At 37.9% G+C, this 26,820-nt stretch overlaps 1 protein-coding gene across 4 annotated transcripts in view; it reads left to right on the forward strand.

Moving 5' to 3' along the window:
- fam20b (FAM20B glycosaminoglycan xylosylkinase) overlaps positions 1–17,382 on the forward strand; it is a 131,958-nt gene extending 114,576 nt beyond the window's left edge. For all 4 annotated transcript variants that reach the window (XM_052011853.1, XM_052011854.1, XM_052011856.1 and 1 more), the window contains exons 6-9: positions 4,807–4,978; positions 10,032–10,223; positions 11,066–11,125; positions 14,640–17,382. In XM_052011853.1, the coding sequence (XP_051867813.1) occupies positions 4,807–4,978; positions 10,032–10,223; positions 11,066–11,125; positions 14,640–14,874 (659 nt within the window). In that variant the 3' untranslated portion in view covers positions 14,875–17,382. The remainder of the gene's footprint in view (positions 1–4,806; positions 4,979–10,031; positions 10,224–11,065; positions 11,126–14,639) is intronic.
- Positions 17,383–26,820: the final 9,438 nt, after the last annotated feature.

Below are 26,820 nucleotides of genomic sequence, written 5' to 3' on the forward strand. Positions count from 1 at the left end.
TACATCTTTGCAAGCTGCCACCCCATCTCCAACATCTCTTTCCTCTCAAAGTCCTTCTTGCAATTTCCTGAAATTTTGCCCATTGTACCAGAATTCCTTGTCTGAATTCCTCCAGTGGGTTTTCACCTCTGCTACAGCTTTGATCAAAATCATTAATGATATTTGTGAAAGTGAGAAAGATAATCTCTCTCTCCTTATCCTTCTCAGTCTTTGATACTGTTAACTAGTTTCTTCATCCATTGTCTGTCCAGTGTTATCCATCTGGGTGGGACCTTATTCACTGGAATTCATTCTGGCATATTCAGCAATGACTTCTTTTCCCTTCCTGTACCTGCATCATTACCCCTGGAGTCCCTCAATAGTCTATCCTTGCTTTCCTTCTATTTCTCATCTACATACTGCCCCAGCCAACTTTACAAAAACCACTGCGTAAGTTGATGACACCAAGCTTCACCTCATCACTAACTCTCTTAACACTTCTACTCTTTCCTAATTATCAGAAAACAGAAATTTCCACTAACTAACACTAGATCATTAGTCTATATATCTTTAGTGTGAAACATTAAAAATCCAAACGATGAAGCTTGTGACTCTTCAGGGAATATTTGTGAATGTTAATGATTACAATAAACTAATAATGTTTTTATTAGATGAACATAAAAAGAAATCTGCAGATGCTGAAAATCTGAAATAAAAGCAGAAAATGCTGAAAACACTCAGCATCTGTGGCAAGGGAAATCTGAAATGTTAACTGTTAATGTTGAATATTTTTAATAGTTTTATATTGTTTCATGATATTGATTTACTTGTAAAACACAATAGAAAACATAAATAACATTTATAAGTTCATTAAAACTAACTGTGATTGAAGTTGTCCATAATCCAAATATTGCTCTATTCCAATGAATTCAGATTGAATATCTTTGTATTGGGAAGACTGAAGCTATCATTGTCTTCTCTCCATGTCACTAACTCTGTGGCCACTAACTTCATCCCTTTTCCTGGCAACTATCTGAAATTGAACCAGCTGTTTGTAGCCTTGGTGAATTTCACTGATTAGCATTTCAAACATCATATACTTATCATCACTGAGACTTCTCAATTCTACTTTGGTAATATTCTCCTATGCTGCTGTTGCTACTGAAACTCTAATGCATGCCATTATTACTTCCTCCAGCCTTGTCTTTTCTAATGCATTCCTAGCTGACTTTCCATGTTCTCCCTTTGTAAAACAGGTCATTCAAAACATTCTAAAGTTATACCAAGTCTTGTTCACCCGTTACTTCTTTGCTCATTGACTTCCACTGGCTCCTGGTTAAGCAATTTTCAATTGCTTGAGAAGGAATTTCACTTCCTTCATGATCTTGCCCTCCTTGTCTCTCTAATCTCCTTCAGTCTTATAGTGCCCCAAGAAATCTACATCCCTGATTTTAGTCATTCTGCTATGGATGCCATTCATTTGACCTCAAAGCCCTAAACTCTGGAATTGCCTTCCTCAATCTGGCTGTCTTTCTGCCTCCTTCATTCTTTAAGATAGTCCTTAAAAACTAACTCTTTGACAGAGCTTGTGCTCAGCTAGCCCAGTATTTCTTCACTTGATCACATTATTTAATAATACTCCTGTGAAGCATAGGAAAATTAATTTTACATTAAAGACTCTAAATGAAATTTCTTCATGTGGTAAAGCTGGTGTACTGCTAGGTCAGTCAATTTTCAGCCTGTAATTTACTATCTAGCAACAGTTGAGATGTTAAAGAAAATCCAGCAATAAATCAATGATAAATCAAGGATTATGGGTCCTTCTCTCTCCCTGGCAGTCATCTTAGGCTGAGCAGACAATTCACAGTCTTGGCCTCTTATTTGGCCCAGAGACTAACTATGGATCACATATCCACATCATCATATGGACTGTGTGCCTCCACCACAATAACATTGCCCAATTGCTGCTTAATAGAACGTAGTACGGCACAGAAATAGGCCCTTCAGTCCATCGTGTCTGCACTAACCATGATGCCAATCTAAACTAATCATGTCTGCCTGCATATGGTCCATATATCTCCATTCTCTGCCTGTTCGTGTGCCTGTCTAAATGCCTCTTAAACATTGCTATCATATCTGCTTCTACCGCCTCCTGTGGCAGCACCTTTCAAGGCACTTGCCACTCTGTGTAAAATAACTAGCTTTGCAAATCTCCTTTAAACTTTCCCCCACTCACCTTAAACACATGTCCTCTAGTATTTGATATTTCCACCCCGGGAAGAAGACTCTGACAATCTACACTATCTATGCCTTTCATTATTTTATATATTTCTATTTGGCAGCCCTTCAGCCTCCGGTGCTCCCAAAACCTTTCCATATATTTCTTCCTGTTGACCTACTGCCTCTTCAGATAAACTTTTGGTAAACTGTTTTCTGTTTACCAAAAGTCTGTTGACTGAACCACTGACCGGTAGTTATTAACTACTGGCATTTACTTTCTTGGCATGTGTGCTGGATCAGCCAATTCACTTGCTGCTTGCCAGCAACCTTCCAACCACCTGCTCGCTGGTGCCTCACCACATTGTCTGTGAGTGAGACATTTACTGGCTTTTACTTGGTGGGAGAACACAAATGGTGGTGACCCGGGGTCTTCTGAGAGTTTTTATTGCACCTGTAGAGTTGGCTGGAGGCCTCGGAATGAGTTAGAGTCTGGAAATAAATGAAGGACCCGAAACATTGACTGTCCATTTCTCTCTACAGATTCTGCTGGACCCACTGAATCCCTCCAGCATTTTATTTGTGTCGTAGTTTACAACTATGTTAGAACAAGGTTAGCGGTGCCTACAACTGCATACTGGATGGAATCTTTGTCCAGAATTGCATGAGTTGGAAGCCCATAGTTTGTATTTAATTTAGTTCCTTTGGTTAGACTCGCAGATGCTGCGTGTGATCGCAGCTTTTTGGAATATGTGATCATCTATACATGAGACCCAAGGACAGTATGAAGCTATTTAATGCTTTTCCCAAGCTAGCTCCAGTTAAGGAATAGAAGTATAAATGAAAGGCCCAATCATGTAATGTTTGTACTACCTCAGTGTTAAGCAATGGCATTCAAGTTACAATGGCACAAATGTAATACGACTGTACGTTTGCATTGTGTTCACAATTTTTACTTTTAACTGAGCAGATGATACAAAGGTAGGTGGTGTTGTGGATAGGGTGGAAGATTGCAAAAGAATGCAGCAAGATGTAGATCAGTTGCAGCTATGGGTGGAGAAATGATAGATGAAGTTTAATCTGGGCAAGTGTGAGGCGTTGCACTTTGGGAGACCAAATGCAAAGGGAAAGTACACAATTAATAACTGTTAAGGACCCTTAACAGCATTGATGTTCAGAGGGATCTTGGGGTTCAAGTCCATAGCTCCCTGAAAGTGGCCACACAAGTTGATAGGATGGTAAAGGTGGCGTATGGTATATTTGCCTTTATTGATTGAGCCACTAAGTTCAAGAATCAGGAAGTTATGTTGCAACTTTATAAAACTCTGGTTAGGCTGTGTCTGAAGTATTGCATTCAATTGTGGTCACCCCATTATAACAAGGATGTGGAGGCTTTGGAGAGGGTTCAGAAGAGGTTTATCAGGATTTGCCTGGATTAGAAGGCATGTGCGTTGAGAGGTTGGACAAACAAGGGTTGTTTTCTCTGGAGTGCCGGAGGCTGAGGGGAGACCTGATGGAAGTTCATAAAATTATGAGAGGTCTAGAGACAGTCGGTACCTTTTTCCCAGGGTTGAAATGTCTAATACTAGATGGCATGCATTTAAGATGAGAGGGGGAAAGTTCAAAGGAGATGTGTGGGCCAAGTTTGTTTTTACACAGAGTGGTGGATGCCTGGAATGCACTACCATGGGTGGTGGTGGAGACTGATATGATAGAGGCATTTAAGAGGCTCTTGGATAGGCACATGGATATTGAAGAGAATGGAGGGGTATGGGCCATGTGAAGTGAGAAGAGATTAGTGTAATTAGGCATCATTAGCTTAGTTAGTTCGGCACAACATTGGAATTGGTTTACTATCACTTGTACTGAGGTACAGTGAAAAACTTGTCTTGTATACCATTCATGCAGGCCGAAAGGCCTGTTCCTGTGCTGTACTGTTCTATGTTCTATAAGCATGGCTCTTTACAGCTTCACCACTCTGTTGGAAATGTGTTGATGACTTAGTCAATATGCGGTACTTTCAGTTTTGACTACCAATTCTGCTGTCACCATTCATTGAGTGAACTAATAACCGTGAGTCCACCAATGGAAGGATCCATAGCTTTGATAAATAGATGCTAGAAGAAGCAGCCTTCATCATCAAAAGCATTGAGGTTTTTCTAAATTTTGAGATCATTATCACACATTCCTGCTTTTTTGGATCTGAAAGAAATTGTTTTTTTTACTGTAGCAATGATTGTGCCATTGCCCCTCATTATTTATCAGGGAGCATAGCCTCAGGATAAGGAATCAACCAGTTAGGAAGGAGATGAGGAGAAATTTCTTCACACAGATAATTGAAATTTTTTGGAAGCCTTTACCCAACAGGGCTGGAAGTAGATTCAAGGCTGAGATTTTAGGCACAATGGGAATCGGAGTGTACAGAGGTCGAGCAGGAATGTGGATTTGAGGAGGAGGATGAACCATGATATTCCTGAATACCAGAGGAAAATCAAGGGATTTTTTGGTAGTTCAGCTTGGATTTCTGATCTCCATTAGTGTTCTAGCTTGCTTTTGAATAAAATTACACTTTTTCTGTATGTGTCTAAATGATTTACTTTACTGTTAAAGGGAACAATAGTTGCTTCTATGGAAAATGCTACTACTGCAGGGAATCAGAACCAGCCTGTGCAGATGGGCATATAATGGAAGGATCTGTCACACTATGGCTACCTGACATCTGGCCTTTGCAAAAACACAGACACCCATGGGGCAGGACCTACCGAGAAGGAAAACTAGCCAGGTATGCCTTGTTAATTTGTTATTTTTTTTCTTACATACTGGTCTTTCTCTCACATAATGGGATAATTAGCATCACAATAACATTCAAAAATGCACAAACCCAAACAGAACTGAGAATATAAGAAATTGGCTACTTAGTAATTGTTCTTCCCTTCTTCTTCCATCCCCTTCACCCACACCCCTTTCCCACCTCCAGTCCCCAGTAAATAACTCCACACTGGCATTGCACAATAAAGTTACTGAATTCAGATTTATGTCAGCAGCTTTGCACATAGTAGGGTCATCACTTTTTCAGCAAACCTGAGAGGAATGTGAGTACTTATTCACATGAAGGCAATTGAAGGAATGAAAAAAAATTGGGTGTAAGTATATTGCTGACATTTTCACCAAGCTCAATTGCGTGGAACTAATTTCTCCAGTTCAGTTTCTTTGATATGCATTCCTCTCTTAGCCTGGTTTGCCTTCTGCTCCTATGGTATCTGTTCTTGTTGTGGTTAACTGAATCCATTCTTCACCACTACCAAAAGCCTTATTTCTAACCATAGATCTGAACTTGTTTTTCTCCTAACTTCTCTCATTCTTCCTTCAAGCTTACCATGTCCAAATGCTGTCATAACTTATTTCCACTAAACTGCTGTCCTTCTTGTCTACCCAACTTATTTTCCTGACCCTCATGTTAGACAATAATACAGACAGTCTACTCTTCTCAGGCCTATCATCATCAATCTTCCTCTAGTAAGCCATCTTTAAACCTCTGCCCCCATCCTTTCAAATTAACACCTCCCTATTCGATCTCCCTTTCTTACCCTATCCTTGCCTGTAGTTCATGCCCATCTTTGCTGGAATGTGAGTCTGAACCTCTGCAGTCATGTTTCCACTTCTGCCACATCACTGATACAGTCTTAATCAAAATCACAAATATCCTCTATGAGTATAGTGCAGTACCCCTCCTCGCCCTTTAATGCCTGATTGTAATCTTTCATAATATTGACCATATCTCTTCCTCCAATGTCAGCCCTCGCCTGGTTCCAGTCTCATCCATCCAGCCATAGCCAAAAAAGGTTCTTGCAATGGCTTCTTGTCCAATACTGACAGCATTTCTTCTGGAGACTCCAAGCATCTGTCCATGACCCTTGATGATATCACCTGAATGCACATCAAGATTCCCATACCCAGCTCTACTTCACCACCTCAATTATCCACTGCCGCTGCTTTTTCAGATTAGTTGTTTGATATCCTGAATGAATCAGAATTTTCTCCAATTAAACATTTAGAAGACCTGGGCTATTGCCTTCAAACTCTGTCCAAAACTCAGAGTCTAACTCTGTTCTTCTACTTGTTGTCATATGTTAATCCTCCACTTTGTAGACAGTTCTAGCTGGAAAGCCTATAAGCTCTGGAATTCCCTTCCTAAACAACTACACCTCTGCTTTAATAGATATCTTAAAACCTATCACTGTAGCAGTCCAAATGTTTTCTTTAGCATAACATTAATTCATCCCGTTACACTCCTGTTAAGTACAGTGGAATGTTTTATTGCAACTAAATTGCTATAAAAGTGCAAGTTTTTAATGTGTACATTGGAACAACTACTGGCCAGTGTTACAGCACTCATTAAATGCTAGTTTTAAAAAGAGCTCTGAGCTCCCCTTCAGCTTGTGCCAATAAATTCAAGATAGTTCATGAAGACTATTTTGCTCATCATAATTCATCCAGACATCTACCCATCAAGAGTGAACCTAAAGCATTCTCAGCATCCATTTTAGCATCCACCTGTTTTTACCTGATACCTACATGTCACCAAGACTGCCTACTTTCACTTTGGCAACATCTGCACCTCCTATCTCAGTTAATGTGCAATGAAAGCCTTATGCATTTGCTACTGTAGGATGCCTTTTTTAGATTGTTTTTGTGGCTAGTTTCCTCTTTTCCATTCTCCATAAATGTTGGTATCCAGAACTCTTCCAATATCCTATTCAGCCTTCTCCCTGTGTGCTCAGTAATGCACATTGGCTTCTCTTCCAGTCATATCTTGATATTAACATTCTCATTTTCAAGTCTCATTTTCATTTTCTCATCTTCTGTACCCTCTGAAAAAACACTGGTTTGGTGAAGGTTCTAACGATTAAACATAATCCTTCTACTCTTGTACTTTGTCTCAATTTATGAAGCCCAGGACTAACCACTCTCGCGACATCTCCTGCAACCTTCAAAGGTTAATAAACGAGTTCAAGCAGATTTCTCTGTTCTTGCAAGCCCTTTGGAACTATGCCATTCAGCCAATGTGTCCATCTTCATTCTTTCTGCAAATGTGTAACAGATTTCTCTATTAAATTTCATCTGCCACGTGTGCCTATTTTGTCAGCCTATCTGTGTCTTCTCACAGTCCACGATAATTCTCCTCGCTCTTCATAACAGCTGGCATTTGCAGACTTTGAAATGTTGCCTCATACACCTATATCCAATTCATAAATATCAAATTAAAAGTGGGACCCTAGCAGTAACCACTGGGGAACACTACTGCCTACCATCCTCCAGTCTGGAAAAAAGGTTTGTTTACCATGATTCTGTTTTCTGCCCTTGGGCCAATTTTTATTATCCATGCTGCCACTAACTTTATTCCAAGAGCCAACAATTTGTCAGCCAGTGTATTATGTCAAATGCACTTTGAAATCCGTACAATCAGTATCTACCACAATTCCTTCATCAACATTCTCTGTTACCAGATGAAAAATTTTATTTAGGTCAGCCAGACACAATTTGCCTTCAACAAAACCATGCTGGCTGTCCTTTATTAATTCAGACTTCTCCAAATACCTTCTAGTTTTTTCCTAAAAGCATCTCCAGCACCTGGGTTAAACCAACCAGCCTGTAACTGCCACATCCACTTTATCCATTATCTCCACTACTTCCATTTCTAACAAGATCTTGGCAGGATCCTCTTTCTTGGTAAGAACTGATAGAGGGTATGCAGTGAATTCCAGCCCTTCCTTTCACTTCCATGTATTTATTACTTTCTTCATAGCAAGGTACCCCACCTGTCCTTTTACTACTGCCTCATCTTGCACATGCCTACAATAGATTCTTGGGTTCCCTTTTGCATTGGTATCCTATTTTTGTACCGTACCTGCGTTTTCTTTATCATCCCCTTTTTGTGCTTGCTGTATTCAGACCATTTTTCACATGAATTATTCACCTGACATGTATCATACTCCTTTTTTTTCTGTTCGATCATTTCTCCTTTGTCTACTACACTTTGGTTCCCCATTCCTTACCTCTCATGGAAAAATACGTAGCCTGAACTTGAAACATCTCCTTAAGTGTCTCCCATTGTTACGTAACAATTTTGTTTGCCACTCTTGGTTTCATCTTGTCTGAGCCAAATTATTTTCATCACATTGAAGTTAGATCTACTTTAAATTTCTCCTTGCTGTTTTCCACTAGCAATCTAAACCTCACGCTGATCACCGTTTCTCGTGTATGTCTTTCCATTGACACATGGTGCACCTCAGATGTATCAATCTCTACTCTCATTTTTGGCTGAATAACCTATTGATCAAGGTAGTTCTCTTGAACATAGAACAGTACAGCACAAGAACCAGTGTCAATCTCAGTGCTGACCATGGTGCCAACTTAAACTGCACATCTGCCTGCACTTGGTCTATATCCCCCCATCCCCTACCTGTTCATGTGTCTGTCTAAATGCCTCACACCACTTCCCCCGGCAGTGTGTTCCAGGCACCTACCACTCTCTGTGTAAAAAAAAACTTGCCTCGTAATTGGCTATTTATAATTTTTAGTCTGATGAAAAGCTTGTTTGTTCCTAATTTTAATGGTATGTATGTTGTAATTTAATCAACTGACCTAACTCAAGAGGGATTAATGAACTACAATATTCACCACCCAATCACCTACCTGCTTTCCTATAATGTCACTCGTTTTTTTCCAAACCACCTGAACAATCACATGTTCATTCCCTTTACCCGTCTCTCAGGTAGGTCCACATGTACCACAACAGCACCTCTCCTGTCCTCAACCTAATTCTCATCCCACCAAATTCCTGTCTTTTGTCCTGGGTTGTAGCTCTCCACCATAGTTAAGCTGCTCTCTTTGTCACCACTTTTCCTTATTTTTGTCCTCAATTAACAATTTATTTTTAGTTTGTGAGGCCTTGATCTGTAGCATAAAAGAAGGCCCTTGAGGCTGTTTTGTCTCTGCTCTCTTTAAAAGAGTAATTCACTAGATTCTACTTCCCCACTTTTTCTCCATAATCCTGCAATCCTTTTTAAAAGATCCTTTCCCTCCTACTTGTAATAAATCTGCATTAGTGCTTGCTCGATCCAGCAGTAAGTTATGCACACTTGTATCCTCATCAAAATTTTAGTTTTCTGCATTAAAAGCTTGTTCTTATTTTTAGAATCCTTACCCTTTTAAGCAAAAACTATATTTAATATTTTTAAATAAATGATGGTTAATCTCTAAAATCTTAAGGGGAAAGATTTAAAGGGGATTTGAGGGGCAAGTTTTTCACACAGAGGATTGTAGGTATATGGAACGAGCTGCCAGAGGAGGTGGTATTTACAGGTACATTCATAATGTTTAAAATAAACATTTGGACAGGTACATGGATAGGAAAGGTTTAGAGGGATATGGGCCAAATGCAGGCAAATGGGATTAATTTAAATAGGCATCTTGGTTGGCAGGGATGAGTTGGGCCAAAGGGCCTATTTCCATACTGTATAACTATATGAATCTCTGAATTTATAATTTTACAAGTACATCAGCACTGAAATATACAAAAAATGCATATATACACAAACATACAGGTATGCATACATAAACAAGCACATATATAGATGTACAGATTCTTTGTGAAAACTATTAACTTGCATCTTGTAGAAAAATCTGCATTCCTTGCAGGTAAAGCAATCAAAATGATAAAAGGCTGAGGCAACACCTTGGCATGAGCTCAATGAAATAACTGAATTTGCTTTTGTTTTATCATACACTGTATTTTGTTCATTACTCCTTAGTCTAACTTGTCCCTTCTACAGGTGGGAATATGATGAAAGTTACTGTGATGCAGTAAAAAAGACCCCTCCATATGATTCTGGTCCTCGACTCCTAGATATAATAGATACTGCGATTTTTGACTACTTGATTGGTAATGCAGACCGACATCATTATGAAAGTTTTCAAGATGATGGTGGAGCAAGCATGTTAATTTTGCTGGACAATGCAAAAAGGTATCTAACATTTCATTGTATAATTCTCCTAAATGGGCTAATTGGTATAATACGGGTGACTCCTCATGGTACAGCCATTTGGGTTATGGAAGTTTGCCCTTATGGAATTCATTTGCAGGCTGAAAGCTTTTTTCTTAATATACCCTTTATGTTAGGTGATTTATGTGGAAACCCTTAGTTATGTTTCTCAGCTGTGACCTTATTTGTGGTGCGGTGTGAGGCCCTTTGTCATCCCAAAAAAAAGACACAACTATGAGTCATTACCAAGGGTTTCCGGTAATCACCCGAGAGGACGAAATGTTAAAAGTCACACAAGGGCCAGTCTCCTGCACCCCATGCCCCCTTCTGTGCACAAACTTCACATGAGGCCTAGCCTCATTTGGGAGTTTGGCAGGCTTGCTAAAGATTGAGGAGCAGAGCACATTGTAGTTGAAAATCCAGGGTAAGGGGAAAGTCCAGTCAGATAATTGAGCCCATTGTGTTTTCTTCACCTGTGGAACTTGATCAAGTTTGAGTTTCCAGTGGATTATAAATCCACATTAAAACTGCAAGGCTCACCTCGTAATTTTCCTCATGAGGGTCGCAGGATGGCACTTACAGGAAAATAGAAATACCATGCAAGAATATTTATCTATGGCTGATTTTGAGTCTGTGAGCTAAGCAAGGATGTACAGAGAGTATAGCAGCACAAAACTTATTCTGCAGCTAACTCAGAACTTTTGTGTTCGTATTTTGTACAAAAAAGGAGAAAATTCCATTGACTGCCATTAATATCAGGAATAAGCACGGTAAGTAATATTTTACAAATGAGATTTTAAACTTATTTTTGTTTCTGTTTCCAGCTTTGGGAATCCAAGTTTAGATGAAAGAAGCATTTTAGCATCTGTTTATCAATGTTGCATGTAAGTACCATGAGTTACCAAAGGTTGCTGTAAAATATTAACTGCTGATCTGTGAATTATTCTGTTGCTTTAGAATCCTGTTCCAGATCTTCATTGAAAGATTAAAGTTGATGTCATCTTGAAATGTAAAAATTATGTTTGCATTGGTGGCATCCTTTCTTTGTATGCACAACTGTCAAAACATCAGAGTGTCTAAATGCTTGTGCAATTAACTCAATATGACAAAACTCTGTCAGAAGCTCTAACACTGTACACTGTAGGGTGATAGCTTGTGGGTTTGTTTCTCCATTATCTCAGACCATTGCTCTGATACTATCCAATGTGTAGAAGGACACTGGAACTCCAGTTCACAGTGCACCATTCAGAAGTAACATTCTAGAGGTTTAAAATAGGCTGTCTTCCACTTTGGTTGGAAACAACATGACCCAGCAGGAGAATTTTTTTTAAATTGCTGTTCTTACGTGGTTTTGTCATTTATAAGTTAATTATTTGATTTATTTTAAGTTAATTTGTTTGTGGGCTTATTTTTGAAAAAGTCCTATAGAAGATATGTTGGTGTTTTAATAGGCTGATAGCATACTATTAGTGGTATGCTATGAAGTATGAGATCAGTACAGTATAGGTTTTTAACTCCTTATGCCTTTCCCTATATCAGTTATTTTCATGCTCTTTCAACTGAAGGAATTTTCTTTCATGGATCTGTGATTGAAATTGGTGAAATGTTTCAATTCTATCAGTGTATAACATACTCCTAGACAGTAAATATTGGATGTCCATGATTTTGAAGAAATAGTCAAGTTCATACTCAAAACAAGCTCAAATGTGCAAAAGGGAATTATAAACAAATTGCAAAATTTGGACAGCCATTGAAAATACCATGGATGATTTGTGAAAGTACTGGGGGTTATTAATCTCCTCCAGTGTGGCAGCACAGAAGCTTTGGCCACAGAACTCCCAGTTGCAAATGGAAAAATAAATTCAGTCAGAATTTCAGGACAAATTGAATGACTTCTGCCAGGATATTTATATGTATGGCCATTTGATGCTGATGAGAACATACATAGCTGTTTGGTACATTAATTAAGGTACTGGATACAAAATAAAAACAGAAAAATGCTGGAAAAACTCAGCAGGCCAGGCAACATCTGTGGAAGAAGAAACAGTTAATGTTTCAGATTGAAGACCCTTCATAAGAACTGAGAAAGAGAGAAGCAAGTTAGTCTAGCTGGAAGGATACATGTGCCGATGGAAACCTGAGGGGAGAAATAAATTCCAAGGAATAAATCCCAAAACTTTATGTTTGAAAGGGAAATGCCTTGAATTTTTTATGTTTATTGAATAAAGGTTGAAATCAGAATGTGAAATATGCAGAAGGTAGTGATGTGGTTTGAAAGTTGAAATTTAGGCTTCTGAAAAAGCGAGTAATTCTCATGTATTGAAACATGGCAGTTTTCATATGAATGAGTGAATGTAAGGAATGTAATGCAGATGAACACATTTCTTATTTCTTCCAGCTATACATTGGAAATTAAGTGGCAAAATGTGGTGGAGGACAGATTGTCCTGGACTGCTACTTAGACATTTTAGTGGTTTAAATTATTTCTAATGTTCATCTTAAAAATGTATAAGTATTGTGCCTTTTAATTACATTTTTATGCAAAGTTTGTGCTTTGAGTTAAAAATCTACAAGGTAGCACTGTTACATTTCTCATTCTGATGATAAAATTCTGACTCCAAGTAGATTGTTAAAATTATTTATACAGGCAATTTACAATTTATAACAGCTCAAAGATTGCTGCACACATTTGTATTCAAAAAAACTAATGGGCTGAATTTTACTGGCCTGGGCCCACTGCCTACGTCCTCCTCACCCCCTCTCTTAACGTGTCCAAATGTGAAAGATACCTAGGTGGCCTCTAGTATCCTGTCCTCCAAGGGCATGGCCTGAGCAACTACAGGGTCTCCAAAAGTGAGTTTAGCAAGCTCTACTCCCCAAACCACTCTGAAAGTATTGATAAACTGTAAAGCCACACCCCAGCTAAATTGTTAGTTTTCTTCAATTATCTGTGATATTCAAATATATATGAGAACCATTAAAATAAATGAACAATCAAATTTTAAGAATCAAAATTTTTTCATTATTTAAAAAAAAAGCTTAAGATAAGATTTCTTTATTAGTCACATGTACATCAAAACACACAGTGAAATGCATCTTTTGCATAAAATGTTCTGGGGGCAGCCCACAAGTGTCTCCGCGCTTCCGGCACCAACGTAGCATGCCCACAGCTCCTAACCTGTATGTTTTTGGAATGTGGGAGGAAACCCACGCAGATACGGGGAGAATGTACAAACTCCTTACAGACAGCAGCAGGAATTGAACCCGGGTTGCTGGTGCTGTAATAGCATTACGCCAATTGCTACGCTACCATGCCGCCCTAGGATACCTAAAATACCTAGAAATTAAAAACATTAAACCAAATAAAAAAGAAAAGAAAAGGAACTTAATTTCCCCTTTACTTTATATTCACAGCCTTACTTCAACAAGGCCTTGGATCCTGCACTGTCTAACCAGAAACAGGAGGAATTATTCATTGGATCCTGTGCCTGGTTAGATAATGCAGGATCCAAGGGATGAATTCTGTACATAAATGCTAGAAATCTCAGCAGGGTGTGGCTGCAAAATGATAGATTTGGCTTTGTGAATATGTCAGTCAATTTGAGACCTGTGCATTTGACAACCCATGCAGCAACATCTCAGAAATATTTCCATTTAAGTGGGTAAATTCTGTTGAAAATAGCTGGCGTGGACCAACAAGTTCCAGGTCATCGTGTGAGATGAGAAAAGAGGATATCGAATACAGTGCATTTTAATACATCTTTTCCTTGCTTTTAGAGGGCCACTGTTAACATCTTTAACTATATTTCAGGATAAATAACTACATAACCAAAATGAAGTTGGATCTGAATTTGTGGGGAGCTTTGGTAACTCACAGGAGCAACATTCACAGAGGCTTGAATTGCCTCCCATTCAATTTGATAAATTCTGCATGGTAAACAAGATACTTAAATAAAAGAGAACATAGAGTTACGAAAATGCATTTGGGAGAAGCACAGGGCAATAATCAGATATGAATTGTATCTCAGATTTTCCCATGCTCAGTTCCTGATATCATTTAATGACATCAAGTTGTGGGCAATTCATGATGTGACAGATTCACCTCTGAATGCCACTGTGGGTATAGACCTAAAAGCAAGCAGTTCTCAGTTGTAAGGGAGCGATTTATTTCTTAAAGTTGGAAGTGAAAATTGCAAAAGGAATCTTTAACTTTGTTACAATAAGTGCAAAATTCTTTTTCCAATTATATTTGCATGTACAGTGCACTTTTCGCTCTGTTTAATTTCTCATTTCTGCAGCATTCATGTTCAACACTGGTTATTGGGTAGTTTTTATAAATTGTTTCACTTTGTCTTGTTTTGACCTAGACTTTAATGTGACTGTCTTTCTTTATTACAGTATTAGAGTGTCTACCTGGAGCAGGTTAAATTACCTAAAGAATGGAGTTCTCAGTACAGCAATGCGGACAGCCATGTCACATGATCCTATTAGCCCCATTTTGACAGATGCCCATTTGGAGGCCATGGATCGACGGTTAATGAGTGTCATTGCAACAATCAAGCAGTGCATTGAACAATTTGGCACAGACACCGTGCTGGTGGAAGACAGAATGCAATTATCCCACTTAAAATAAGGTGCTCGAAATGAAAACCAAGTAACACTAATTTCCCTGCATATGTCAAACAAGCATACACAACGTGAACAGTGCACGGTATGGTGTACAAACTCAAGGAAATTTAAGAAAACGATTCTATTCTTTTTAGGGTTATAAGTTATTTGGTAAGGTAGGTGTAACCTGGGATAGGTACTGGAAAATCTGTTGGCTGGACTGAATTCTACTGATCCTGGAAGCACTGACAAATAGATAAGAGTTAAAAGGAAGCAGTAAAATGTTTTCTTGAAGTAATGCTTTAACTTGATCTTTATGCAAATGTAAGCATGTTCTTTGTGGTTTTACCTTATGTCAAATAATGCAGACCTGTTTTAAGTGTCTTTAAGAAAGTTGATGAATCTATGCTTAATCTGACATATCTATTACCTACAAGGAGGGAAAGAATAATTTAAATCCTTGATCTTACACTGCCAATAGTGAAATCCAGATCATTGTCCAACTAGATATGCTTTTACTTAACAAGCCTACCTAGGTTACATTGGATATATTTAATGGACAGATTATAAACCCAACAAATTGAGGTCTTGTCTCACTTACTCTGTTGTAGAAATCAAAATGTTTCAAAATTTGGCTATACAATACAGTACCAGCATTGCTAAAATACAAATTAAATGCACAAGAGGCAGAATGTGATAGAGTACATTTTTATCTCAAACTACAGAACATATTTTCTTACTTTTACTTCAGTGTATTTAAAGCTTTATGTAACTCTTGGGGTTAAGTTCTTTTCTTGTAGAAGTAGTGTTCAATCATTCTTGTCCTGTTTAAAGTGTACTGGTGAACTTTAAACCATAATTTTTACACTATAGCACTCTAATGTTCAGATCCCAACCAATTTGAATTTTGGTGCATTATGGATAATTCAAATTTACCTGGTCTTGCAGATGGATTTTGCTAGTTTTGCCAGGCCTGTCTGTTGAGCACAGTGGTCATGCTAAGGGAGGGAGTTATACTTAGAACTGCGCAATATATAAGTATGGGACCAATTGAACAGTCTGTGTCTATAGTTGAGACTGTTCTCTTGGGAAGAGGTTGGATTAAAAGAAGTTGTGAATTTCTACATTTATTATTGTTTTGACTGTTTTTTTAAATTATGTCAGGACCCAAGTTAAAGGTAACAGAAAAGTATGTCTAATTGTTGTCAGTTAAAAAAGATCTTTGGGATTCTTTTTACGGTGACAAGTTTGAGCTGTTGGTTTACTGCATTCACATTTGTGTGTGCTAAGCATATACGTGAAATACCCAAAATCCAACAGTTGAACTTTCAAAGCTGATAGTCAATAGTAATTTGCTTTTCCCTGAACAATATCCACCACCTTTTGGTTTGATGTTTACATTAATAGCTGCAAACCAGGAAGGCTTGGACTTTTTAAGTCAGTGGTACAAATTTTAAGATGTGGGAACTTTTGAAGTACAGTAGTAAAGTGTTGTATAAATAATTATTCAGATAATTTATTTGTTGGGAGTAGCCATGAGCTATTGCCACCTGGGCGTTACATAATGCAACTGATATGTGGAAGATTGTTTCTTATTTTAGTGGAGAGAATGAATGCAGCTGTGGTTTAAATTCTTTGATAACTCAGCTGTTTGAAAAATGTTCTGATCATCTCCACTGCAAATAAACAGTTTAACTTATCTGTAGGTTAAAGCCCTTCTATTTTAATGTATAAAAATAAAGCACAGCTTCAACAAGTTTCCATTTTCATTAATACATTATAAAATTCTCAGGTCTATGAATGGCTATCAGCAAGTAATGTTTTTTGTCATTGAGTTTATATGAGTTGCATGCTGGAGTATTTGTGTTCCCATTTAAAACAGTTTAAGTACTTCATTTTTAAAGTGTTCTTCTGTGCTTAGACAAATCAATTCCATCCATGGAAAGCAGACTGATATTCTTATCAGAGATAAATTCCTATTCATGTTTTAAGGTGGCTGCATCACTTGCTTGTCTTTTGCCCCCTTTCCCACCAGTTTTGACTTGCGACTCTCCCTGACAATACAATTACAACTCGAAACTTGTTTTAGTTCTTCTAATTTGACGTCAGTTGATCTTACAGGTTTTCAGTTGTTTACACATTACCCAGTTTTCCCATTACAAAGTATTGATGTATCCCTGGTTTCTTTTGTCCTTTAAGATAAGATTTCTTTATTAGTAATTCCAATTTTCACTGCAAAACTGATGTTGCAGTTGATATTGTAACCCACCATGCTGGCAATGGTTGGCCACCCCAAATGCCAAAGTTGAAAAATCTTTTTTGCTAATCTTTAACCAAATTTTTTGATTAATTTTAATCTGTCCAATAAATAACATTATAGTTGAAATGGCATATTGTAATGTTTCTGTCTTCATTCATCAATGACAACTGAAATCCTTCATATAGCAAAAATTCTTTATAATACAAGAACAAACCAATAATAGGAGCTGGAATTTTATAGCCATGTAGACCCATACATACTTTATGCTTTCTAGGAGCCTCCTGCCTAATAAAACTTTCCTTTGTGTCATCCAGCATAATTTTCCATTCCTTTCTCCTCATGCTCAACTGGCCTTCTATGAAATGCACCATTGCTAATGACCTCAGCCAGTCTATGTGGGATCAAGTTCCACATTCTCGCCATTCGATAAATTTCCAAGTTGGTTTTATTAGTGACTATATTTATTATCCTACTTCTTGCCTGTGTCTTCCCTCCTAAAGTCCATAATTTTAAAGCCCTCTATCTGGTTATCTATAGATTTATTGTTGAATCAACATATTCTTACCTCACATCATCCTCAACCTTGGGACCATCTCTTTTGCTGTTGAAAAGAACCCTTGCCTGATCAGCTTTTCCTGATAGTTGAACCAACTCAGCATCATAAAGGGTGCAAAAAACATTATCCTTTTTGATCATTTATGCTTTGTTTTGGATTTCCAGCCTTGCAGTTCTATTATTTTCAAATGTTTTTGCCACCACTTACAGTGCTGGCTTTGTTAGTTTTTTTTTTAATTGGTGGTTTACTGATCATTCTTTGACCAAACATTCCAAGTAAGATTTAAATAAATGCTATTCTTATCAGCTGATGAACATAAGGAACAGGAGTAGCTCAATCAGTCTGCTCTGCCATTCAATAACATAATGGCTGAATCAGTTCTAGTCACAACCCCTCTTTCCCACTCTCTTCCCTTGATTTTGTTGCACTTCAAACATTTGTCAGTTTCTGTGTACGATATACTCAATGACTCTGCATCCACAGGTCTCTAAGGTAGTGAATTTCAAAGACTCACACCCTCCGAGAGAACAAATTCCTTCTCATCTTTGTCTTAAATGAGTGATTACCTATTCTGAAACTATGTCTCCTGGTTCTAGATGGTACTCCTAGGGGAAATATGCTCTTAGCATCCACTTGGAGAGGATGAAGTGCCTTGTGCAATTGCAGCCAAGTATAACAACAGAATTTGCAGGTATGATCCTTGGCTCATCATAAAATGGAAAAGATAGTGATTCAAAGAGCTATTAATATGAAACCTGAAACAAAAGGAGCTTGCTTTGCCATTAGGATGTACGGCAGTAAAATAAAGAATCTCTGAGATTCTAGGGCATAATTGTCAAAAATCAAAAGAAATTGTAGATGCTGGAAATCTAAAAAAAAATTAACATTGTTTCTGTTTCCACAGATGCTGCCTGGCATACTGAGTCTTTTTAGTATACTCTGTTTTTAGTTATTATGCTTATGTTTTCATGCTTATGATGGTTTGAGACTTAAAATACCAAGGAACAAACATTATGGACCTTCTGGATTCTGGTACAAATTAAATGACATACAATTGAATTCCAACTTCAAACAATGTAGTTGGGCATGATGTACTTGCAGATTTCAATTGTTAAGTTGATTTTGCAACTTTGAATAAAAATGAAATAATTTGCATTTCTATCACATATTTCACAACCCAGTAGAGTTTTAATAATTTTGCATCAATTAAATTATTTTGAAGTGTAGCTGCAATTGTAACATAGGAAATGCAGCAACAGATGTGTGCAAATATCAACAAGATAAAGATCAAATTATTTGTTTTAATATTGGCCGATGCTTAATTATGGCGCAGGGCAGATTAATCCTTTGTTTAACATTTCAGCCATAAATTGGAACTTTGAAAATAGCCCAGTATTGCACTAGATTATTTGTTCAAGCCTGTGGAACAGGTTAGGAAACTATACTCTCCTTAGTCAGGTGATACTGCTGAGCAAAGAACATGGAATGCCAGTGTGATCCACTTAAAAATAAATCAGTAGGTACACCAACACTGATCCCTTTTCCAGATGCTCATTTCAGAGCCATTCACCTTTTCAATCCAATGATATATGAACAAAGTTATAACAGGTGAATTCCTTGTCCTTATTAAGTGTCTGTTTCTCTTTGAAAAGGCCAATAATCTGTTTTGAAATTTGGAATAGCCATGGGTAAATCTTTCTGCTCTTGGGAATTATTAACCATCTGAGGATGCCTCGTGGAATTAGGCCGCATACTTTGAATGCTGTCTATTTTCTTGGCAGATGGAGTTACTTTTGGGTTCTAATTCCGGCGACAATATGTCCAATGTTGTAGAAGTGAAACTACAAAAGAATTAGGAGATATTAGAGTAGGTGACCAAATCTATGGTCAAAGAGATTGGATTTATAGAGGCCCTCAAGAGACAGAAAGGGAAAGATTGCATTATAGAGTTATGGCTCTTGGCAGCTGAATGTATGGTTATACAATGGAGTGATTAAATTCCTGTATGTTCAAGATGATAGGACTGGATCAGTGTCAGTGTATCCCCAGTGGGCAGTAAGATTGAGGGACATTCAAGATGGGGAAGGTTGACAGCAGGGAGGGATTTGAAAACTAGTATGAGAATTTTAAAATTGAGGTATTGCTTAACCAGCACCCGATGTACCTCATGATGAGACCTGTTGCAAGCTGCGATAGCAGAGTTCTGGATGACCAGGTGTACGTTGTTATCTTTAAACTTTGACTAATTCAAAGAGTCACTGCAGCTGATGAGTTGAGGCAAATGCAAAGTCTACTGATATTACTGAAGCTGAAAATGGTGGTGTTGATGATGCTGAGGATGTGTTATCCTGAGTACATAATTAGTCATTAACCTTGAGCTGTAAATCTTATTACTTTCTGAAATATAGTCTCTTGTGGTGTTCAGGAAACATTCCACCAGTAAAGTCAATACCAAAGAATACCAAACAGTTGAAGCTGAATTAACTGATATGTTTATATTTGGGTAAAACAGAAGTGAAATAGCTGTTGCTTGATGTCTCCCCACAGAAGACATTGGACAGAGGCAATTCCATGGGATGACAGGCTTAAGCTACCTCTCTCTTTCTGAGGGACAGAGTTCTAGATGCTTAATGTGTACCATATTTCTTCTAGATTTTAATTCTGTAAATAGTCAAATGGATTAGTTTCAGAAGTTATCACGGAGGGAGGTAACCATTTGTGCATGCATAATTTTTAACAGCTGCCTAAGCCATTCAAAATTAGCTGCATTGTTGAGCAATCCAATAAACGGCAATTTTAAAAGTGTTGAAAAAACTCATTAAATTTGAGCTTTTAAAAAATAACATACACTTACATTGTGCCTTTCAGAATCTTCGTAACCAATCAAGAACTTTGAAGGTGACTTAGTACTACTTTGTATGAAATGTCTCTCAATGAGATAAATGACCAACTAATCACAAGATGTGATTGAGAAATCAGTGTTGTCTAAGATAACTGGGATAACTTGAAGGTTCTGTCTCTGCTGTGTGGTGAACATGGAAGGTCGAATTGCATTATTAAGTAGCATAATTGGACTGGAGAGGACAGACGGCTTTAATTTTAAACCACTTCCCCATTTCCAAAGATCTGTAGAGGGACTTAAACCCTAACCTTTGGTTCAAAGGCAAGAGCACTGCCACTGAACGAAGGTTTTGTCTGTGTGTACTTTATATTTCAGCTGTTTAAGGGCTTTCTCAACATTTTTTCTTTCAATACCTTCTAAGCTTAAAATTTGACAGGTGATTAGTTTTATATGTTAGGCAACCATAGCATTTGGTGTATGCTGATTTTCTAAGTCCAAGATCTTCTTTTGTACTAAAAATGCATGTAAAAAAATATGTTCATATGTAGCAGTAAAATCAAATTCGGGGCCCAGGAGAAAGAATACCAATGTCTTTTTTTAATTTGTCTGCAGTCCTTACCTTTTTCCAGAATTAATGTCATCAATTTGGCACTTCAACAAAAAATGCTCCCGCTCCATTTATTGATTGCTCATTGTGAGGAGACAAATTTCTTAATATTTGTCCTACTGTATTATTTACAAAATTTATATCAAGTTACTTTTCAGATTTTACCTACATTCTTACTGTTAACCATTTTATCTATAGGATCATCTATTAAAATCCTATATTTCTCCACTGCACCACCAGGTGTCCTTGAGCAGAACTGGCAGAGTACTGAAAATATGCTATACAGGGGGTCCCTGGGTTATGTAAGGGTTTTGTTCCTGAGAACTGTCTGTAAACTGAATTTTCTGTAAGATGGAAATGAACAATTTCCTCCAAAATTGTAATGTGAAATCTTTAGCCTTGACAGCCCTTGGGGACTGATTTGCAAAGAGTACACCAGAGAAGGTCAGCATGGGGTGATAGGGATTGTTACCTGCAAGTGAACTGTGACGTGTTTTTCTGAAAGCAGTCTGGGTGGAGTGATGGGTAGGGTGGGGGGTGTTTGGCAGTGGGGAGGGGAGAGGCAGAGCTGATCTGTTAATCAGTGAGCAAACTATCAGCAGTTTAATAAAAGAAAGTGTGTGCTAACAAGAGCTGGCTTGGGGTTTGTAATGTTTGATCTCACCTGAAGGAGACTTTGGAAAAGGGATTGACTTTTTGTATTGGTGATCTCTACATTGTCTCCCAGTGAAGAGGTTCGAGAACAATACTGAGAGCAGAATCTGGGAGAATTTGTGTAGAGTTGGATTTTTTAAAGTCAGATCTTCTGTAACCTGGGGATTCTCTGTGCTTGCCATGCAAAGTATTTGCGACCATCTTTGACTTAATTCTACTGCTTCAGGTCTCAGTTCAACACTTTAAAGGTTTTGCTGATGTTAATGTTGTGTTGCATTGGTTACACTTGTCAGTTAAGCATAGAAAGATCCCTTTAGGACTCTCAGCTTTATCCTTGACTACTTCAACTGCATATAGGGAGTATGTGTGGAGCCAATTTGTTCTGCCTTTTGCCAGTTTATGTTTGTATTAAATCTCATCTCCCAGTTGTAAATCTTGCCCAATTATTTCCTAACTTGAACTGCCTTCTCCAATTGAGTTGTCAGAATGAGTTCATTACTATAGTTTCTGAATTAATAATGAAAAACAAAAGTGCCGATTATGCTCAGCAATTCAAACAGCAATAATGAAGAGCAACACAAGTTTAACATTTTGGACCGTTTGCCATTTGTCAGGTAAAGTAGAAATAGTAAAGATCATTCCGAACTGTTCATTGCAGACCCAAGGTTCCTCCTGTCCGCCTTAACATTACTCCTGTAATGAGTACCTGTGGTCTTCTGCCCTTGAAATTCTTTCTTACCAATAGCCAATACGTTTATAGTCTCCCCTCAGCTCTGAGCTCAACTAAAAACCAATTATGCTAAACATGGCTAAATGCCTTTCCGAAGTCTAGAAGCAAGATAGTCTATTTGGGATGTTATTTCCTCAAAAAAAAAGTCTGAGGGTGTTGGTTAACTAGTACCTTTGCTTTTTTTATGGATCAATGTGGATTGTTTAAGAGGTTAACATGTTGATAATTCTCATTTAGTCATTAATTCTATTTTTGATGGAATTGAAGTAAAAGCATTAGGAAGGTTGTCATCTGTTCTGCATATTGGTTGGTTGGTTTATTATTATTGTCGCATGTACTGAGATACAGTGAAAAGCTTTTGTGTTGCATGCCATCCACACAGATCAGGCCAGACATAATTACGTCAAGGTAGTTAAAAGAAAAACTGAATGTAGAATATATTGTTGCAGTTACAGAGAAAGTGCAGTGCAGGTAGACAAATAAAGTGCAAGAGCCACAACAGGTAGATTGGGAGATTAAGAGTTCATCTTTTAGCATATGGGAACTGTGTAAACCCTTTTCCAGGTTACTGCTCCCTCTTTGGTGTCCAGTGCTTTCCCTCAGTGATTTCATTGTCTTGCAAATTTCCTCTCTGGTTTCTCTTTCCATGGTAAATGGCTTCAGTGGTGTAAATCTTATTGTTTTTAAACCCTGTAAACCTATTTAAAGGTTACACAATGGGCCTGAAATGGTAGGAGCGGGGTGGGTGGGGTGCAGATAAACTGAGGATGGACAGTGGGAAGACAACTAAGAGAGGAACTATATTGAGCCCACTATTTCAGGCATTACTGTGGGGAAGGAGGCATAATTGACATAATGAAACTGAGCAGGTAGAAGGTTTTGGTGGCAGAGCACTTTTGTGGTAGTGATCAAAATTCACAGATTTAACACAGCTATGGAAAAAGGACAAAAATAGGAATACATTGGCAGAAGCCCAATTTAGATTGTTAAATTACTTAACAAAAGTGGACTGGAAATGGCTATTTGAAGATAAATCAGTCATGGAAAATGAGAAACGTTCGAGGAGGAGATTCAAGAGGTTCAGGTTAAACATGTTCCCAGAAAGGAGAAAGATGGGACTGTGAAATCTGAAGCCCAGTAGATGACACGATGGAATCAGTTGCAGGAATAAAGTGTTGGAGAGAAATCTACGAGCACACAAGCTGTTGAAGGGCAGGAACTGGTAGTGAAATGGTGAGGAAGCTGAAGTTGAGCCTTCATGGATAATTGGTGATGAGAAGGAATGAGTGTCTATCTTTGTTTTGATTAAATGCAAACGTTTATGAAGCATATTGAGGCTATCTAGTGGTTACATTGTGTATTACATATAAATTAGTAGTAAAGGTATTCAAATACATCAATTGAATCTGGTGATCTTAATCATTCAGAAATGAGTTAATATTCTCTATCCCAATGTCTTCCAGATACCAGATTTGTTTAACAGAGGAGAACAGCTGAAATGTCAGAACACCTGAATTTTTATTTAAAAGATTAATATTTTGAGATTCTCCCCTTCACATTATTGTAAAGATCTTGGTATGGTTTTTTTAAAGTACATTGTTTATTGTGTTTTTCCAAAGGATTAGTTCTTCATTCAGTCAATTATTTTTTAATTTAATCATATATCAATTGCCTAAAACCAACTATGGATTAAAGCTCAGTATAAAATGCATCAATACCTTGACCATAAGAGTACATCACATCTCTAGAAGAAATACGACATGATCTACTGTAAGATCTGTGCTTACATCTGGTGAGGTACAAGAATGGAGAGGGATGCATGCATCAAGGAATTAGTCCAAATAGTCCAAACACAACAGTGCATCTGTGTTAAGATCATATGGGAGCTTCCCCTTGTCTAACAGCAGTATCAAGTAGGGACATGATATGGCACTGGTTGACATCAAATAAAACACTTGTGCCATCAATATTACTTGACATTTGTTCCACTGCCTGAATGTTCACTTTTTTCTTTGAGCTGCACTCACTACTCTGCCCCACTAAACACATTGAGGAATCTGAATTATGAAAATGAAAATCAAGGATGCCTGAGAAGTTGGCCAATAACAATTTTTGAATTGACATATTGCTTTTAGGAAATTGGTTATACTACTGTGTCAACATATTTCCCAGTGCATGCAAGACACTTGGATCTTAGTGCTTCAACCCAGAAGGTTGTTCTTGATTCTTCTACAAGTTCTTGATGAGAATGCCTCTGATGATAATTCAATTCCAAGAGATCTGAGGATTGGTAGTACTTTTCCAAAAAGCTCACAGGTTTAAAGAATGAATGTTATCAGCAAAAACATTAAGTTTATTACTAAATATGAGAAATGATGATCAAAAATCACTTTTTGATTTCAGCTGGCAATATGGTTGCTGTAATTTTCTTAATTGTTGATCTAGAAATCTCTCTTTTGCTTCCTTCTATCATGAATATAGCCCATCATTTTGTAACTCTAAACTCCTTGATACATCACAATGATACTGCTTGACTCTTCTGATTTCATTATTGTGACAAATTTGGGCCTGCAGTTCAAAATAGAGGATAATGAAACTGTTAACTCTGACCCATGCTACAAACTCAATATGTTCATTAGTAATTCTATCAATCCTCTTTAGGAATTGTCTCAAGACTGAACCAGACCATTAGCCTCTTTGACCCTGAAAAGTAAAATGTCTTTTTTCTTTGCAGAAAGTAATTAATACATAATGCCAATAAAGCCACCGTGGAACAATTTGATAATTGAAGCAATTATATTAAAAGGGTTAAATGTTCATATGCTTTGTATTTATATTTGCATTTATTATATTGCAATTTTGTTTTCCTTTTTTTAATCCAGCCTGAACTGTATTATGTTTGCTCTTGTATCCAGCTACCAGAGGTGAAATTTTCTGTGCCTTGTTTCTCTAGGTTCCTGCTGTCCTTGGAGCTGGATACAAATCTTAGAGTCATAGAGTACCACAGCACTGAAACAGGCCCTTTGGCCCATCTAGTCCATGCTGACCTGACCTTCTGCCTAGTCCCATCTACCTGTGCCCAGACCATATCCCTCCAAATCCCTCCCATCCATGTGCCTATCCAAACCTCTCTTGAATGTTTCAATTGAACCAGCACCTACCACTTCCACTGGCAGCTAGTTCCACATTCGCACCACCCTCTGAGTGAAGAAGTTCCCCCTCAGATTCCCCTTGTATATTTCACCTTTCACCCTAAACCTGTGTCCTTTAGTGCTAGTCTCATCCAACCTGAGGGGAAAAAGCCTGTATGCATTCACCCTATTTATACCCCTCATAATTTTGTATACCTCTATAAGATCTCCCCTCATTCTCCTGCACTGCAGGGAATAAAGTCCTAACCTATTCAACCTTTCCCTGTAACTCAGGTCCTCAAGTCCTGACAACATACTTGTAAATTTTCTCTGCACTCTTTCAAGCTTATTGCTACAGTGGCATGCAAAAGTTTGGGCGCCCCGGTCAAAATTTCTGTTACTGTGAATAGTTAAGTGAGTAGAAGATGAACTGATCTCCAAAAGTCATCAAGTTAAAGATGAAACATTCTTTTCAACATTTTAAGCAAGATTAGTGTATTATTTTTGTTTTGTACAATTTTAGAGTGAAAAAAGGAAAGGAGCACCTTGCAAAAGTTTGGGCACCCCAAGAGATTTGAGCTCTCAGATAACTTTTACCAAGGTCTCAGACCTTCATTAGCTTGCTAGGGCTATGGCTTGTTCACAGTCATCGTTAGGAAAGGCCAGGTGATGCAAATTTCAAAGCTTTATAAATACCCTGACTCCTCAAACCTTGTCTCAACAATCAGCAGCCATGGGCTCCTTTAAGCAGCTGCCTAGCACTCTGAAAATTAAAATAAATGATGCCCACAAAGCAGGAGAAGGCTATAAGAAGATAGCAAAGCGTTTTCAGGTAGCCGTTTCCTCAGTTCGTAATGTAATTAAGAAATGGCAGTTAACAGGAACAGTGGAGGTCAAGTTGAGGTCTGGAAGACCAAGAAACCTTTCCGAGAGAACTGCTCGTAGGATTGCTAGAAAGGCAAATCAAAACACCCGTTTGACTGCAAAAGACCTTCAGGAAGATTTAGCAGACTCTGGAGTGGTGGTGCACTGTTCTACTGTGCAGCGACACCTGCACAAATATGACTTTCATGGAAAAGTCATCAGAAGAAAACCTTTCCTGCATCCTCACCACAAAATTCAGTGTCGGAAGTTTGCAAAGGAACATCTAAACAAGCCTGAAACAAGTCCTGTGGACTGCTGAAGTTAAAA

The sequence above is a fragment of the Pristis pectinata genome, chromosome 3 (genome assembly GCF_009764475.1).
Source record: "Pristis pectinata isolate sPriPec2 chromosome 3, sPriPec2.1.pri, whole genome shotgun sequence".
Lineage (NCBI taxonomy): Eukaryota > Metazoa > Chordata > Chondrichthyes > Rhinopristiformes > Pristidae > Pristis > Pristis pectinata.